General features: G+C 36.5%; 1 protein-coding gene across 2 annotated transcripts; it reads left to right on the top strand.

Annotated features, from left to right (window-relative positions):
* The first annotated feature begins 203 nt into the window (after positions 1 to 203).
* PLRG1 (pleiotropic regulator 1) lies at positions 204 to 16,687 on the top strand. 2 transcript variants are annotated; one of them, XM_077846451.1, is made up of 15 exons: positions 204 to 356; positions 1,668 to 1,774; positions 2,807 to 2,949; positions 3,646 to 3,699; positions 4,507 to 4,600; positions 4,793 to 4,880; positions 7,312 to 7,413; positions 8,408 to 8,500; positions 10,490 to 10,639; positions 10,728 to 10,829; positions 11,392 to 11,494; positions 12,225 to 12,333; positions 13,313 to 13,452; positions 14,155 to 14,348; positions 14,906 to 16,687. In XM_077846451.1, exons 1-15 carry the CDS (start codon positions 348 to 350, stop codon positions 14,963 to 14,965), a joined length of 1,548 nt encoding a protein of 515 aa, XP_077702577.1. In that variant the 5' UTR covers positions 204 to 347; the 3' UTR covers positions 14,966 to 16,687. The 2 variants fall into 2 exon arrangements, with proteins under 2 accessions (XP_077702577.1, XP_077702578.1); XM_077846452.1 differs by lacking the exon at positions 204 to 356 and adding an exon at positions 2,064 to 2,135 and having other exon boundaries at positions 1,705 to 1,774.
* Positions 16,688 to 17,179: the final 492 nt, after the last annotated feature.

Here is a 17,179-nt window from a genome sequence, read left to right as displayed (position 1 = left end):
CGCTGGGAAAAAAATAAAATTAAAGGATTAAGCTTGGGGAGGCACAGCGCAAACAACCACACCCCTGAACCGAACTACTTAAGTCTGAGCCGAAGGCTCTTCCAAGACCTCCTCCGGGACGCCGCTGAGCCCCGCCCACCTCGCCGAGGCCACGCCCCTCTGGAGAAAGCCCCGCCCCTCGATCCCAGAAGGCCGCCGGGCGGCTACCGCGCCTGCGCGGAGGCCCCACTTCCGGCGCCAGGGCGCTCGATTCCGGAAGGGCTGCGCGGCGGCGGCGGCGGCGGCGGCTTCTGTGTTGCGGGCTGGCGTCCCTTGTCTGTTGGAGCGGCGAGTCGCACGGCAGCATCATGGTCGAGGTAAGGTGGCGCTTGGTGCTGAGGGGTCGTTGGCTTCCGCGGTGTTTTTCCTTGGCGGCGGGCGTGGGGGGGTGTTCGCGGTTTGGGGATGGTGAAGGCTGCGGAGGGGGGCTGTCTGGCCGAGGCCGGGTGGTCTCTGAAGGTTTTCAGGGGCAGAGGAAGGCCGGGTGGGAGCCCTGGCTGGACGTTACCCGCGGCCGCGAAGCCCGACTGAGTTTCCACGGTCCGTATTTGGCTCTTGAGCGTCGGGTCTCGGCCGGGCCCCCGGAGGCGCCGCGTCCGGCCCCGCGGGGTCCCCGCCTGCAGAGCAGCGTCAGGGGCTGTGTGTCCTGAGGCGGGCGGTCTTCCTCCAGCTCTGCCCCCAGGAAGACCTGCCATTTTGAAGTTTTGCATCAAACTGTTAGCCAGCCTTGCCCGTCTCATCTCAGAAATACTTCTGGAGCCTTGTCCAGACCCACTGCCTTCGCCTTAATTCAGATCCGGCGTCATCCTTCGTCTGCACGAGTGCCTTAGCTCCCTGCTGGTGTTCTCGCTTCCATTTCTTCGCCCTCTGCAAAATTGATCTGTTTAAGATATACGTTGATCGCGTTTTTTTCTGCTTAAAATCCTTCGCTGGCCAGATGTCACTAGAGCAAAAGTGCAGACTGTTGCAGTGATCCTTTAAAAAAAAAAAAAAAATCCTTAACCTAATCTGCACCTTGTCTACCCTTGCAACCTCATCCCAGCCTCACAGTCCACCTTCCAGTGGAACATGCACAGTTCTCTTGCAGCTCCGGCCATCATTGCAGCCACCAAACCCCTGTGTACCTGGCATTTCCTCTCTGCCTGGATTGTTCTCACCTCTGCTCTGCACGAGGCTGAATTTCTGCCTAAGGAATACCTCAGAGAGATCTTTCATAACTATCCTAGGTTCTTTCTTGGCTTGCTTCCTTCATAGCACTTATCAAAGATTTGTTGCTTATTTTTCGTTTCTCTTGAGCACTGGGACCATGGCTGCCTTGTCATCATTCTTTTGTTAGCTTCTAGCACAGTGCCTGCCAGACACATAGTAGGAACTCAGTAAATACTTGTTCGAATCAATGGCTAAGCTCAGGCATCACTAATTGGTATACCTGGGGCTCTGGCCATTGAGGAGCTTCCTCCTCCTCTCTGACCTTGACTTCTTCTATCGCTTGCTACAAATAGCTGTGGTGAGTGGTACAAAGCTTTTTACATATTTAAACGTGTAAAGTGTATGGCTGCTTTGACTTAATTTAGGTTGTGGTATGTGTCATTTGTAGCTAGATATGTGATTCTGTTCTTTCTTTTTAGGAGGTACAGAAACATTCTGTGCACACACTTGTGTTCAGGTCATTGAAGAGAACCCATGACATGTTTGTAGCTGATAACGGAAAACCTGTGCCTTTGGATGAAGAGAGGTAGGTATTGTTCCTTTTCAGTTACTGGAATATGTAACTTCTAATGTTGGGGGAAGAGAGCAGGGAGAGGGGGACCTTTAAAGCTTAGTGAGTGATACTAACACTCGTAGGATGTCTATTCGGTAATGAATGGTGTTTGGGCATGATTTAAGCTGATTTAACTTTTTTTGGCCTTGTCTTTCACAATAAAAAGCCCCATTAATTAATTGCATTTATAAATACCCAGTAATTAGGAGAGTCCCTTTTAGGTGTTTTATTTTATAATCAATCACTTTGTATGTGCTTTCAGCTTCCCGCTGCTCTCAGAGCCTTGCTGAGCTGAAATTGTACCTGGCCAGTACCTCTACTCCCATCTTTTCTCGTTAGTATGATGAAGATTTTTGAGTGGTGGCATATTTTTGGTTCTACATCTCCAGCTCCAGTCTGGGATTGCATTATGTGCAGTGTTCCTTCTTTGTCCTTTACCCTTCTTTTAAAATCTACTTAATTCCTAAGACAAGCATTTATATTTAATTTATTAAGTGAGCTGTTCTTAAGACTAATATAAGTGCATTTCTTTAAAAAATATTGAACTAATTAACTACTTTGATTAGTTCTAATTGGTCTTTTTAGATACATCCAGTAAAGGTTATGATAGAAGCTTTTACTGTGTTTTTATATTGACACATTTGAAGGAAAGTGTATTGACTGAGGTTTTTAAAAGGATATATTAGTTTCTATATGTTTTTAAATCAGACCCTTGGTAATTTATCATGAAAGGTTATATATTTATTGGTTAACAAATTAAAATGCTACTTAGACTTAATGGATGCTCTGTGGTGGATTGGGAACAAAAAAAGTGTGGAAATGCACTTGGAAATTCCAAGCTTTTTAAAATACTATTTAACTTTAAAAACTGCATAGAATTTTTTCTACATGATTAGGCAAACCTAAGCTATTTAAGTACTTGTGTTCTTGGCTGTCTATATTTCTTTTGGCTAATATATTTGAAGCACTCAAAGATACATTCTTATGTTCATAATTTTTAAATAGTCACAAACGGAAAATGGCAATCAAGCTGCGTAATGAGTATGGTCCTGTGTTGCACATGCCTACTTCGAAAGAAAATTTTAAAGAGAAATGTCCTCAGAATGCATCGGATTCGTATGGTCATAAGCAGTATCCTGCCAATCAAGGTGAGGATGTATTATCAGAAATGTCAGGACTTACATGTGAATTTTCAAAATGAAAAAATGAAATGTTTTAGTGCCCATCCCAGGAAAACTGAATAGAGCCATACCCTATTGAACAACTATACCAGTATTATAACGGAAGTCTTGATTTCCTCATTGAAGTAGTGAGTTGAGATTATTGGTTGGTGGATTTTTTCTTACAGGAAATAAAAATGTGATAGAATAATAATGCAGAAAATCTTAGGATGTACAGGTGGAGACTAAAGGAAAAATTTGTAACATACGGAAAGACCGTCTGTTTTGGCTGTCATTCAGAAAGGTGATTCTAAGCACTAAAATTGTAGTGAATAAAGATGATCTAAGATTCCTTTTTTTTTTTTTAAATCTAAGATTCTACAGAAAAATCATTTGCATGGGAGAAAAACCAGAATGGGGGTTGTTACTTGATAGGATGATCTCTCTCCACACCATTACAATTATACAAGCTTTCTTGACATCATATTAGCAAATATCAAGGAAATAGGTGTGTACATGGTCCTCAGAAGTCAAAACAAAAATCAGTATATCTTGGTTCTGAGGTTTTGGTTTAGCTGGGAAAATTTGAGAAATTCAGTTGGTGACTTCGCATTCGTTAAAAGAGATAATACTTGTATGTAAATTTGCCCCTGATAATGATGATGATTCTTCTCCCTTTTAAAGGACAAGAAGTTGAATATTTGGTGACAGGTACACATCCATATCCACCAGGACCTGGTAAGCGAGCTATTACGTACTGAAAATATCTTACGGACGTTTCCATGAATGAACCAATACTATGATTCTAATTGCCTATAAAATGCAAGATAAGCTCAGTACCCAGGCATCCAGGCATAGATGAGAGTTATTAACTCATATTCACTTTCATACCTGTTCATTCAGCAAACATTGTTAAGCACCTAGATTTTTTAGGTGCTGTGCTAGGAATTCAAAGACAGTAAGGTCGTTCCAGGCTAATATGGAGATTAAACAAACATGTTATCACTAAACTTACAAAAGTGATAGAAGTGTTAGTATAGAAGCAAGTGTGATGGAAATGTCTATTAGCTGTCTGTGTGTGTAGATGACTAGTACATAGATGGAGTGGCTAGTATAATGGAGTGTAGAACAAAAAGCTTAACATATCTAGGTTCTAGTAATTTTAGAAGACAGGATTTACCGTATTGAAAGTACAGGCAAACTGGTACTTCTTGTTTAGTGATTTACATTTATTCTTGAAAACCTTGTTAGTGTTTGGGAATTGCTTGATTTTTGTATCTGAAGGTAATATCCCAAGATGATAGAAATTTAACTTTACTGTGTTAGGTATGTTAATACCAAACTGCTTGTGATTAAATCAAATTTGAGTTATATGTTTTTGACTTCTATTTATTAGTAAAAAGTTAGAAATAAAAGACACAAAATGAGAAATGTTTGTAATATGACTACCTAGAGTTAATCATTTTTCTTCTTCCAGTATTTTATTTTAAACTGATATAAATGAAATCATAGCAACTAAAGGGAATTGATTCTTTTTTTAAACAGGAGTTGCTTTGACAGCAGATACTAAGATCCAAAGAATGCCAAGTGAATCAGCTGCACAGTCCTTAGCTGTGGCATTACCTTCTTCTCAGACCAGGTATGAAGTATTATGCTTCTAATTACAAAGATTTTGAAAGCATAATTTGTTCTTTACATATTTTTCTCATTTTAAGATTTCTATATATGTGACATTTTCTTTTATCATTGCTTACAAAAATTTAAAGAGTTGGTTCTGCACAAGACATGACTGGAGACAGTCACTTAGAATGTGATATATCTTTTGCCTCAGGGTTGATGCAAATCGTAGTGCACCTGCTGGAGGTGAATACCGACATCCGGGGACTTCTGACCGTTCACAGCCTGCAGGGATGACTTCAGTAAGTTTCTCTGTGTCAGATCACACTGCAGGTTTCTAACTTTTGGAACTTGTCTTATTTCCCTTTATCCCGAGTGTCTTAGGTTAGATATTAAATAAATGAAAACTTTCTTTGCTTGTTGTTAAACAGCAGCTGAGTGAGCTAGTTAATATTTCATAGCCCTAAAATTTAAGTTGCTTGTGATTTTGCATATTTTTTAGAATTTAAAATTCTAAATTGTGTCTGTTGCACATTGTATCTAATAATTATTTTGATGCAGATAGTGTGATGTTGCTCTTTATTACCCACTGTTAATAATACAAAGAATGGTATTCTCTAACTTGTATTAGCATGTGTTAGATACGAAAATCTTTTTTTTATTAAACTCTAAGTTGGTTTACACAATTTGAATTGAGTGCTTTAGTAATGTAATATTCACGGGCTGTACTAGTATCTTAAAAATGTTTAGAAATGTAGAAGTTCATCAATTGGTAAATAAATGCCGGTTAATGTCGTTACTGGTAAGAGTAATTATGAAACGAAAAACGTCAAGTACCTACTTTATTTTATTCTGCCACTTGAGTCACTGCAGGCTAAATGAGTGAATTTGTGGTCTTCCCACTACATTTCTTCTTTTGCCTCTATTCACAAATCTCTGCCCATGGTTTTTGCCTCCTTAGTAGGAGGTGAAATACAAGCTTCTTGAGGGCAGGAACTTTATGGACTTAAGTATTTTTTGGGTGGATGGCTGGTTGCTAACAGTTGATGGTACATCAGCCAGGATATCTCTTAAAATAATACTTAAACTGATCTCCAAAGGCAAGGAAAACAAGGCAAAAATGAATTGTTGGGACTTTATCAAGATAAAAAGCTTTTGCACAGCAAAGGAAATAGTCAACAAAACCAGAAGACAACAGATGGAATGGGAGAAGATATTTGTAAATGTTTTATCAGATAAAGAGCTAGTATTCCAAGATCTAGAAAGAACTTAGCAAACTCAACACCCAGAAAACTATTAATCCAGTCAAGAAATGGGTGGAAGACATCCACAGACGTTTCTTCAGGGAAGACATACAAACGGCTAACAGGCACAAAAAAAATGCTCAACATCACTTGGCATCAGGGAAATAGAAATCAAAACTACAATGAGTTACTGCCTCACAGCAGTCAGAATGGCTAGAATTAAAAGTCAGGAAATGACAGATGTTGGCAAGGCTGTGGAGACAGGGATACTGATAGGAATGCAAGCTGGTGCAGCCACTCCAGAAAACTTTAGAGGTTCCTCAAAAAGTTAAAAATTGAGCTATCTTAAGACCCAGCAGTTGCAGTACTAGGTATATACCCCCAAAATACAAATGTAGTGATCCAAAGGGGCACCTGCACCCTTATGTTTATAGCAGCAGCGTCTGCAATAGCCAAACTATGGAAAAAGCCCAGGTGTCCATTGACAGATGAGTGGATAAAGAAGATGTGGTATATGTACAATCGAATATTACTCAGCCACCAAAAAAAAGAAATTTCATTTGCAGTGATGTGGATGGAATGAGAGGGTTTTACATTAAGCAAAATAAGTCAATCAGAGAAAGACAGTTCTATGATCTTGCTCATATGTGGAATTTAAGAAACAAAAGATCATAGGGGAAAGGAGGGAAAATAGAATAAGATGTTACCAGAGAGGGAGATAAACCATAAGGGACTCTGAATCACAAGAAACAAACTGATCGTTGCTGGAAGGGAGGAGGGTAACTGGGTGATGGGCATTAAGGAGGGCACATGATGTAATGTGCACTGGGTGCTGTATACAACTGATAAATCACTGAACTCTGCCTCTGAGTAATATACCGTATGTTAATTAATTGAATTTTAATAATAAATGAAAGTATTAAATATTTTTTTGGAAGCTAATTAGTTTCTCTTTTTGCTATTAAGTTGAGATAATGTTAAAATACAACAATGAAAGGCAGTGACAATCCACTTAAAATCACTCAAATAATAATAGGAGCTTACATAAAGCATTTACAGAGTGTAACAATATTTTTACAGTAATTGTCTGAGGTAGGCAGTGTTATTTCCATTTTACAAAGCAAGCACAGAGGTTATGTAAGTTTTTACCAGTCAGCTAGTAATTAGCAGAGCAGGGTTTATGAACCCATACACAATGTTATGTGCTCTTTTGAACCCATGCACAATGTTATGTTATGTACTGTTTAGCCTCTGAGATTTTTTTTTATTTCTAAAATTAAAGTTAACATACAGAAAATAACAGTTCTGATTAGAAGTCTTAGTTATGCAAACATTTTCTAGTGATTCAAACATTTTAACTGTCTTTTCCTCTTCAATTAAGGAAAAAAAAACCCTCATAAATCCCCTTTTTTGAGTTTTTCTTTTTAGAATTAACACACAGAGTTAGGTATGATGCCTTTAACAGTAACATAATCTGTTCTATTTGTAGGCAGTTATGGAGGCTGGCAACGCTAAGAACTCTGCACTGATGGCTAAAAAAGCCCCTACCATGCCCAAACCCCAGTGGCACCCACCATGGAAACTCTACAGGGTGAGTGAATCTGTATGTTATTCCACTACAGGAATGATGATTGCTTTCCAGTTACTAAGAGCCAAGGAATAGAATCAGGAGGAAAAGGATTGAATATGAGAACTGATAAAGTGATCTGAGATGGGTTGGGGGGAAGGTATCAGGCAGTCTTAAAAGACGTGAAGACTTCTTTAAGTAAAAGCTATGTGTGTGTTTCCTATATAAAATATTGACAGAAAGCTATTAAACATGGAGAACAGATAAAATAATTTTTCTACGTGTTTGAAGTGTTTAATACGAATCCCAGGAGGAAAAATAACATATAATGCTATTTCTTTAGCCCTACTTATTATCTTTTTAATTATAGTAAATTAAAGTGATTCAAAACATACCAGATCTAAAATGAAATGTATGTAGTAGGAAAACTATAGCTACACATAATTAAATATATGTATTAAATTTTAGTTTTCTAATTATACACTAAAGTAGACTTTCTTTTGGTATACCGACCTAATAAATTTTAATAGATGTATAAATTTGGGTAATTACTTCTTTATACACTCAGTATAAAGAAGTTCCGTCAGCTCAAAAAACACTCCTGTGCTATTATTTTATACTTCTAACTTTCCCTACCCCTGGCAGCTGTTCGTTTGTTTTTCATACTATTTTTGTGGGGTTTTTTTCAATTTTGTTATGTAATGGAATTATACAGTATATACATTTTAATACTGACTTCCTTCCTCAGCTTAATGCCTTTGAGGGCCCTCCAAGTTGTATTAATATATTCCTCTTATTTGCTGAGTAAATATTCCATTGTATAGGTATATCATAGCTTGTATATGTATTTACTGTGATTGAAGGTAATTTATAATTTTAAAATCTAAGTGTCAAATAATTTTATAAATGTATTTGAAGATATGAGGAGGGGCTCTTCAAACTTGACTTATATGTAATGAGTTGAAGTTGAACAAACTAGTGTAATGAGTCCACCCATTCTATGTTTTGTTTTATACAGGTGATCAGTGGACATCTTGGCTGGGTTCGCTGTATTGCTGTGGAACCTGGAAATCAGTGGTTTGTAACTGGATCTGCTGACAGAACTATAAAGGTAATAGGAAGGAGGAAGAAAAAAATACGACTTTGTATTTACTACGTAATTTTAATCTTTTATTTCTGAGGTGGGAATTGCTGTTGTAGTTTCTCTGATTTCTGAGACCTGAGTATGGAGTAAAATTTATTATCTTTATCAATTCAGTGTTCCAATTAAATATGTTTGGAAAGTGGTATTTAAATAACAGGCTTTTCCAAACCAAACATACCGACTACCACTAATTTCTTGATATTTTTTTCTCCTCTGGTTACAAACTTAAAGCTTACTCATATATAAAAAATGAGGAAAATATAGAGAAGTACAAAAGAATACAGACCCATATGTAATTGAACACTGTCAGATAATTTGAACGAATTTCTTTTTAGTACTTACTTCCATGCATATGTGTCATTACATTTCCTTCTGAGCTTTCTTCCTGTGTGTATAAATGTGTATCTTTAAAAAATCATGATGGGGGTGTCTGGATGGTACAGTCAGTTAAGCAACTGATTCTTGGCTTCAGCTCAGGTTGTGATCTCTGGGTTATGAGATCAGGCCCTGCATCGGGCTCTGCACTCAGCGCCGTACCTGCTTAAGGCTCCCTCCTCCTCCTTTTGCTGTCCTCCCCACCACCCCCCATCCCCATGCACATGTGCACTCTCTCAAATCTTAAAAAAAAATACATAAATAAAAATTCTTGAGTGTTACATAGTTTTGTACTCTGCTTTTTTTCCACTTAACATATCAGAGGCATATTTTTGTGAAGAAATGGACATCTTTTTAAATGGTTTCACAATCTATCAGATATTCTATAATCTATTTTCCTATTGGTAGACATCAGAGTTTTTAGTTTCTTGGTGTTCACTATCACAAGTAATGCTATATAATTTTTGTGCCTAAAGCTTTTTGCCATATTTTAAATGATTTTGTTGGACAGATCCCCAGTAATGGAATTAATGGGTCCAAGATTTTTGTAATTGACACCCAAAGTACAAATATTTTCCAAAATGGGTGACTTGATATTTGCAGTGTATTACAGGATCCTTTTTTAACACACTGATTGTGTATCTTTAAAAATATCTGTGGGGATCCCTGGGTGGCTCAGCATTTAGCGCTGTCTTCAGGCTGGGGTGTGATCCTAGAGATCCGGGATCGAGTCCCACATCAGGCTTCCTGCATGGGGAGCCTGCTTCTCCCTCTGCCTGTGTCTCTGCCTCTCTCTATCTCTCAAGAATAAATAAAATAAATAAATGAATGAATGAATAAATAAATAAATAAAATATCTATCTACTAACGTTAAGCAGAAATGGTTACCTAATCTTCTAAAAACCGCACAAAAAAAATTTATAGTGGGATTCCTAGTAAAGCTGTTAAGTTTTTTCAACATGTATATATTTTTTATTGAGGTATAATTGATATACAATATTATTAGTTTTAATATACAATGTAATGATACAATATATTGGTATATTGTGAAATCACAATAAATCTAGTTAACATCTATGACCATACATAGTTGCAGAATTTTTTCCTTATAGTAAGAATTTTTAGATGTTGAGTACAGTAGTATTAACTGTAGTTGCCAGGCTGAACATTATATCTCCGTGACTTACCTGTTTCATAACTGGAACTTTGCACTTTTGACTCTCTTAACTCATTTCCCCCACTCCCACCCCCCACCTCTGGTAACCACTGATCTGTTCTCTGTATCTGTGAGCCTGGTTTTTACTTTTATTTGTTTATAGAGTTCACATACCAGTAAAATCACCTAGTATTCGTCTTTCTCAGTCTGACTTGTCACTTATTATAAATATTTTCCCAGTTTGAACATGCTTTTTAATTCTGTTTTCCCTGCTTAACAGAGGAGATCATGGGAGATTTCTTTTGCAAATTTTAAAATTTGTATATGTTTACAACTTTCACTTTTTGAACACTTAATTTTAACATTAAGATTTTTAAAATTTCCTTTGGAATAATGAAGAAAAATTAAATATTTTTTGATTGCAGATCTGGGACTTGGCTAGTGGCAAATTAAAACTGTCATTAACTGGGCACATCAGTACAGTGCGCGGTGTGATAGTAAGCACGCGGAGCCCTTACCTGTTTTCCTGTGGAGAAGACAAACAAGTTAAATGCTGGGATCTTGAATATAATAAGGTAAGCTTAGAGTTAAGGATTTAAAACATAGTCAATCACTGTTTTTCTTTATAATTATAGAGATTTTAATTTTCCCCTTTATTTTTAGGTTATAAGACACTATCATGGACATCTAAGTGCAGTGTATGGTTTGGATTTGCACCCAACAATTGATGTGCTGGTAACCTGTAGTCGAGATTCAACTGCACGGGTAAGTGGAATAGAGTTTTGTGTTTATTTGTAAATATATCGCATCTTATTTGGTAATGGAGTCATATATTTGTAAATATGTTGCATGCATATTTGGTAATAGAGTCATGCATTGACTTATTAGAGAATTAAAGATAGTTGCCTTGACTAGCAATAGTCTGGTCTCTGTTTCTTGGCTCAGGTGTTTTTCCACCTTCATTTTCAGTTCTGTGGCCTCATGTTTATCACTGGGAGTGCCCTGCTTCTGAAATGGGACACTCACATGTTCCTTTCCATCACTACAACATTTTCCATTAGCTTTTTCCTTCAGTAGTCTTATTGTACCCATTCTTACACTTTTAGTACCCTGATCCGTTAGTTTTTTGGGTCTTTTTTTTCCTTTCAGCTGCCTTCTATCTATATTCCCCAGCCAGCTTACAGATCATTAATCTTTCTTTTAAACAATTTTTCATTACATTCAGACACAGTTGTCTAGTAAATTCCCAGCCTTGAATTGGTTCACTTACCTGTCTGAGATATGAATGCTTATTTTCTCTGACAGTGTGTCCCTTGTGTTTTTATAGATTTGGGATGTGAGAACTAAAGCCAGTGTACACACATTATCTGGACATACAAATGCAGTTGCTACAGTGAGATGTCAAGCTGCAGAACCACAAATTATTACTGGTATGATTGATACTTTTTAAGTTTACAGTATATTTGATTATAAATGCATTATGATTATACATATACTTTTCATATTCACTATGACTCTTCATTTTTGTAGATACATTTTTTCTGTGCATATATGAAACTTACTGTGGTAACATTTCATTTGGTTTTTATCTCATACCCTTTACATATCATAGAATGTATCATACACAGTATCATGTGATGTCTGACTAGAAAATAGTGCTGTTAGATACATTCAGACATTGTTTCATAGTATCAAAATTACTTGTTTAGGAAATTGAAGTCAAAAGACAAAATAGAGACCAATAACTTTTAGAGCTAGTTTGAGTTTGGTTTTGCTTATATAGTAAGATTAATAATACAACTTCACTCTGAGACCAGAAAATAATTTCTTTACTTGATGTAGTTTGTTAATTAAGAATCGTTCAGGTTTTTCCTTCCCCCTCCCCTCCAAGGAGTAACTTCATGTATTTGCTTTATTTGTTACTCACATTTGTTCCAGCTGTTCACTGGACAATGCATCAAGTATTTACTGCATTTTTTTAAGAATTAAATTTAAAACCAACCTGAAAGTTTAGAACTGTAAAGTAATTAGGCAGGAGTTAGTATGACTTTCATTTAATATATATATATGTCTACAGAAGACTGATTCATACATTGTTGTGTTTAATTTTTGCATTATTTTTCCTGATGTGTATTTTGTGGATGTGTATTTTCGTTATAGGAAGTCATGATACTACAATACGATTATGGGATTTGGTGGCTGGAAAAACAAGAGTCACATTAACAAACCACAAAAAATCGGTCAGGGCTGTGGTTTTACATCCAAGACAGTAAGTGTATTTTCCTAATTAGCTTTTCTTTTTTCTTCAATTTTTAGTATAAATATTGAAATACTAGCATTATTACTACTTTGGTAGTCGTTTAGCCACTGTTATTTCCAGGCCTGTGCCACTTGGCACCTGGATTTCTTTCATTTTTCCTGTATACTAGTTTGCTTCATGACCTATATATATGATGATGAAAATTTTCTACAAGGTGAAAGATGATAGTGTCAGATGAGACAATATGAATAAATCATGGCTAAAAGCCGCACATCAAAGTAGAGGCTTTTGATTTAATGTTTAGTAGAAGATGGATTTAATGTTTTGACAGAAACGTTTATACTGAGATGTACATAGAATAGTTTAATTCATAAGGAGGAAATAGTATACATAGAAAAAAAAAATAGTAGGACCCATGAACATACAGGGTGTCCATAGAGGTGGAGCATAATATCACAGCCTGTCTCTTATATCACATCACCCTGACGCTTTTCTCGTCACATTGATATTTCTATCTACCCCCTCCCCCTTATCCATTATTTCTTCCCTTCTTCCTCCCTTTTTCTGTCTTCCTTATTCCCTTTCTTCCTCTCCTCTGTTTCCTTTTTCTCTCTCTTCCTCTTGCCCTCTGTTTCTTTCCTTCTTTTTCATTCTTCCTGTAGTCCCCTCTATCTCCCTCTCTTGCTCTGTCCAAAATAGCTTCATAACCCCTTGCCCTCAATGTGAATTTAGGGGTTTGTACATTTATTGCTGCTTTAGCTCAGTGTAGAGCACTGGGGAAATGAAAAACATTAATCTAGAACATTTAAATAATTTGAAGATCTGATTTGACTTGGAATAAATGTCTTTGTATTTTTACCTCTTGGTATGACAAATAATATTTTGCTACAACTATAGATCCATAAGCACACGTATAGAATACAACCGTAAAAGGCTTTTTTGAATTCTTTATTTTATTTAACTTGATCTCCTTTTCATCTTATTTCAGTTATACGTTTGCATCTGGCTCCCCAGATAATATAAAACAGTGGAAATTCCCTGATGGAAGTTTTATTCAAAACCTTTCTGGTCATAATGCTATTATTAATACATTGACAGTGAATTCTGATGGAGTGCTTGTTTCTGGAGGTAAAATAAGATTTTAATAATAAATATGTTTTAGCCTGTCATTTTTTCCTTTAGTAAGTGAGTAAACATTTTAAAATTTCTATGTCATCCCACCTAAGTATTACAACAGAACTTGCCTGAGTAGTGTGTTTTTGGATGTTGTTCATATATGTGTTTATGCATACATGTAATACATGCAGCATATTTCATAGTTTAGTTTTCTTTGAGTTCCTACATGATAAATCTAACGTATTCATGCTGGGAATTACCTAAATTTTGGTTGTGTATTCTGGAACTAGGTATCATTTTGTGGTGCTTTTTGGGCTCTATAATTACTGAATTAAGCACAAATGAAAGTAGGCACACCAATATTAAGAGAAGCTTGAGTGCCTGTGTCTTCTTTTTTTTTTTCTTTTTTTTTTTTAAGATTTTATTTATTTATTCATGAGAGACAGAGAGGCAGAGACACAGGCAGAGGGAGAAGCAGGCAGGCTCCATGCAGGGAGCCTGACACGGGACTCAATCTCAGGTCTCCAGGATCACGCTCTGGGTTGAAGGCGGTGCTAAACCATTAAGCCACCCGGGCTGCCCACTGCCTGTGTCTTGTATTATAACTTTATTTAATCTTTGTTGTCACGGTGCTTGACTCCTAGATGGTGCTTAAATGTTTGTCAAGCAGAATTGTTAAAGGATACCAAGTTTAATTAGATTTTTTCCTTTAAGCTGACAATGGCACTATGCATCTTTGGGACTGGAGAACTGGCTACAATTTCCAGAGAGTTCATGCAGCTGTGCAGCCCGGATCTTTGGACAGTGAATCAGGAATATTTGCTTGTGCTTTTGATCAGTCTGAAAGTCGGTTACTAACAGCTGAAGCTGATAAAACGATTAAAGTGTATAAAGAGGATGATACTGCGGTAAGTTCTCTATTTCACATGCATTTTGAAGTAAAATAAATCAACCATACCATAATTTTGCGAGTGCTTTTCTCATTTTAAAGATACTGAAATTTTCAGAAGGGAAAATAATCTTTATAGTATTGAATTATTTATCATCTCGAGTAGTGTCTGCTCGTAGATTTCTATATTAGTCCCATTGATACCAGCGAATCCATAAATTGTTTTAATTTTATCCCTACTTACTATAGTTATTGGGAAAATCTTACATTGAGAATAATCACAAATAAATTGCTATACAAATTAATTCTAAAATCATAAGCTTTGGTATTACTAGGTTACCTAAGTAGCAATTTTATTCGAGATGAAAAACCACAAACTGAATTTGTAGTGAACCCATTCATCCTTTATTAGATTCAGATAATGTCACTAGTTTGTCAGCTATTCCTAAAATTGTTAAAGAACTGCTAAATATGTAATGTCAACCAACAGATGCCTTATTTTGTTAGAAAGAGAGTTATTAATATAAAGCAAATTAATAATACTTTGTTTTAACTTATTTAATTTTCTGTTTCCAGACAGAAGAAACTCATCCAGTCAGCTGGAAGCCAGAAATTATCAAGAGAAAGAGATTTTAATATGGCATTTTCTTCATGGTGGCTCCCATTTTTTGTTGTTGTTTTTAAAGAATAAGCTTGGTGTTGATGAGGATATCCAGTCGTTTTGTGCTCTGGCTAGGAATATAAAGCAGAAACTCACATGCTTAAATGATTCCTGCTTCATATTTTACAGTAAACTGCCCCTCCCTCCTGTTTTTTTTTTTTTTTTCCCAAAATAAAAAATTGAGGTCCTAGGAAGTAAGATGCAGGTATCAAGCATATGTAGGTTTGTTGAACATAACTATTCTAAAGATAGAATACTTTGTCAGTTTTATTAAAAGATACCTTTTTAAAAAATACTTAAAAAACTGCTTACTATAATAAGGACTTGTTTCAAGGGAGCAGTTGCATTTGGGTTTTATTTTTATTTTTTTTACTTTAAAAACTAGTATCTGTGACTAATAATGGGGATTAAGGGATTGAAGTCTTACTTTTGTATGTTTATTCCAGAAACAGTTTTTGAGTGCATGTTCTACAAAGTTCTGCACTATTGAATACAGTTCAGGAAATAGACTAATGAATCTGTCCTCCAAGACCCTAGTTAGCGTATTACAGAATGCTGTATTGGAGTCCCACAGAGGAAAAGACCATCGCTCTTTTCCAGAGAGCATTGTGGAAGACTTCATAGAGTCGGGTATTTGAGCTGAGCCTTGAGAGGCCAGAGAGGGAAACTAGTATTCTAAGATGGGGCATACAGTGAACGAAACCAGACTTGTGAAACTAGGATGTGTTCTAGGAGCAAAGAATTGTCTGCTGCAGTTGAGTAATGAGTACAGCTGGTGGAGGAGAAAGCTCATGTTTGAAGTTCGATTTTATCCAACAAGCAGTTGGATACCAACATAGGTATCAAAACCTGAAGAAATTAATAAGATACTACTGGTGGTATTTGAAGCTGTGGCATGGGCTGCAGTCTTTTGAAGACTTTCTGGAAAAGTGTTATTTAAGTTTCTGATACCTATTCCCTGTAAATATGAGTTTTCTAAACCCTGCCCTTAGGATCCTGACTCCCCATCAGTCAAGAAAATTTGTCCACCTTCTATTTCTGTAGGTAGAAAACACAGTTACAAGAACAATTGATGATAGATTTTTTTTTCTAATTAAAAATCACACCATAAGTTTGAATAAACCTTTCTAAATTATACATATCCCATCTTGCATGCTGTAGGTGGGAGGATAATTTTATAACCTTTAAAGGGGGCGGTTCAGAGTATATTGAAAATGCTCAAACCATTTGGCAAACTTCATTAAAAAGATTAGGAAAATGCCAATAGGAATAATCTGACAAGTGTACACAAGTTTACTGTACCTTTGCTCTTCAATGAAACTAGCTCAGATGTCCTGTCAATAAGGGACTAATTTAATAGATTATGGTACCTTCATGCAATTTATTTCTATCCATTAAGAGTAAGGAACGTCTGGACTAATAAGATGTCCAAACTTTACTCTTAGGTTAAAAAAAGTTGTGGAAGCATTTTTTTTTTTTTTTTTTTTTTTGTAGAATAACTTGTTAATGCTATATATATATACATATATATATATAAATAATGGAATAGTAATTCGACATTGTTACCAGTGGCTTTGTGAGGGAGTAAAATTGTGGGAGAACTTTCATGATTGGCTTTATATATTTCTATAATGTTTTAATTTTCTATAAGCATGTATTTTATAAACTTAAATAAAGAAAAATCCACTACACTTGCATCACTGAGAGATTCTCATATACCTTCTAACAGGAGAAAAATAGAGGTGGATACGGTCCCATCCCTAAAGGCCAACAAGAAGTGACTGCTAGTACAAGGAGGTGAGAAAGCTATCCGGCCTAGGATTAGATGTATGAAATTCTGAATAGCATGTAAGATAAGTCCATTTCCCTGCTTCTGCTATCAGGTGTTCTCAAATCCTCTTGCAGAAATTTGATCTACCACATGGGTTCATGAACCCCATGGAATTTTAGGCAGAATTTCATGCATGTGCTCTTTTGTTTTACCTACTCGACAGAACCCCAGCCCAGGATATACCCGGGTCTCTGGCAGTGCCTGTCTTACGTACAGCTGAGCTGTGGAATGTTACCGAAGGACAGCAGCTGCGCCAACTGAACTCCTATTTCATTTACAACCACATACCTAAAGTGGACCATTAACAGTGGTCATGACACACCTTCATATAGTTCATGCTTTCTGCCTCCTGTTGCAA

Source organism: Canis aureus, chromosome 13 (genome assembly GCF_053574225.1).
Source record: "Canis aureus isolate CA01 chromosome 13, VMU_Caureus_v.1.0, whole genome shotgun sequence".
Taxonomy (NCBI): Eukaryota; Metazoa; Chordata; class Mammalia; order Carnivora; family Canidae; genus Canis; species Canis aureus.
The sequence above is the reverse complement of the archived record's forward strand: the minus strand, read 5'-3'. Positions and strand labels throughout refer to the sequence as shown.

What these genes read in the sequence shown, in the direction of transcription:
- PLRG1 (XM_077846451.1), top strand. An exon ending in TCCATATCCACCAGGACCTG is followed by an intron (nt 3,700 to 4,506) that starts GTAAGCGAGCTA and finishes TTTTTTAAACAG; the next exon opens with GAGTTGCTTTGACAGCAGAT. An exon ending in AGCCTGCAGGGATGACTTCA is followed by an intron (nt 4,881 to 7,311) that starts GTAAGTTTCTCT and finishes TTCTATTTGTAG; the next exon opens with GCAGTTATGGAGGCTGGCAA.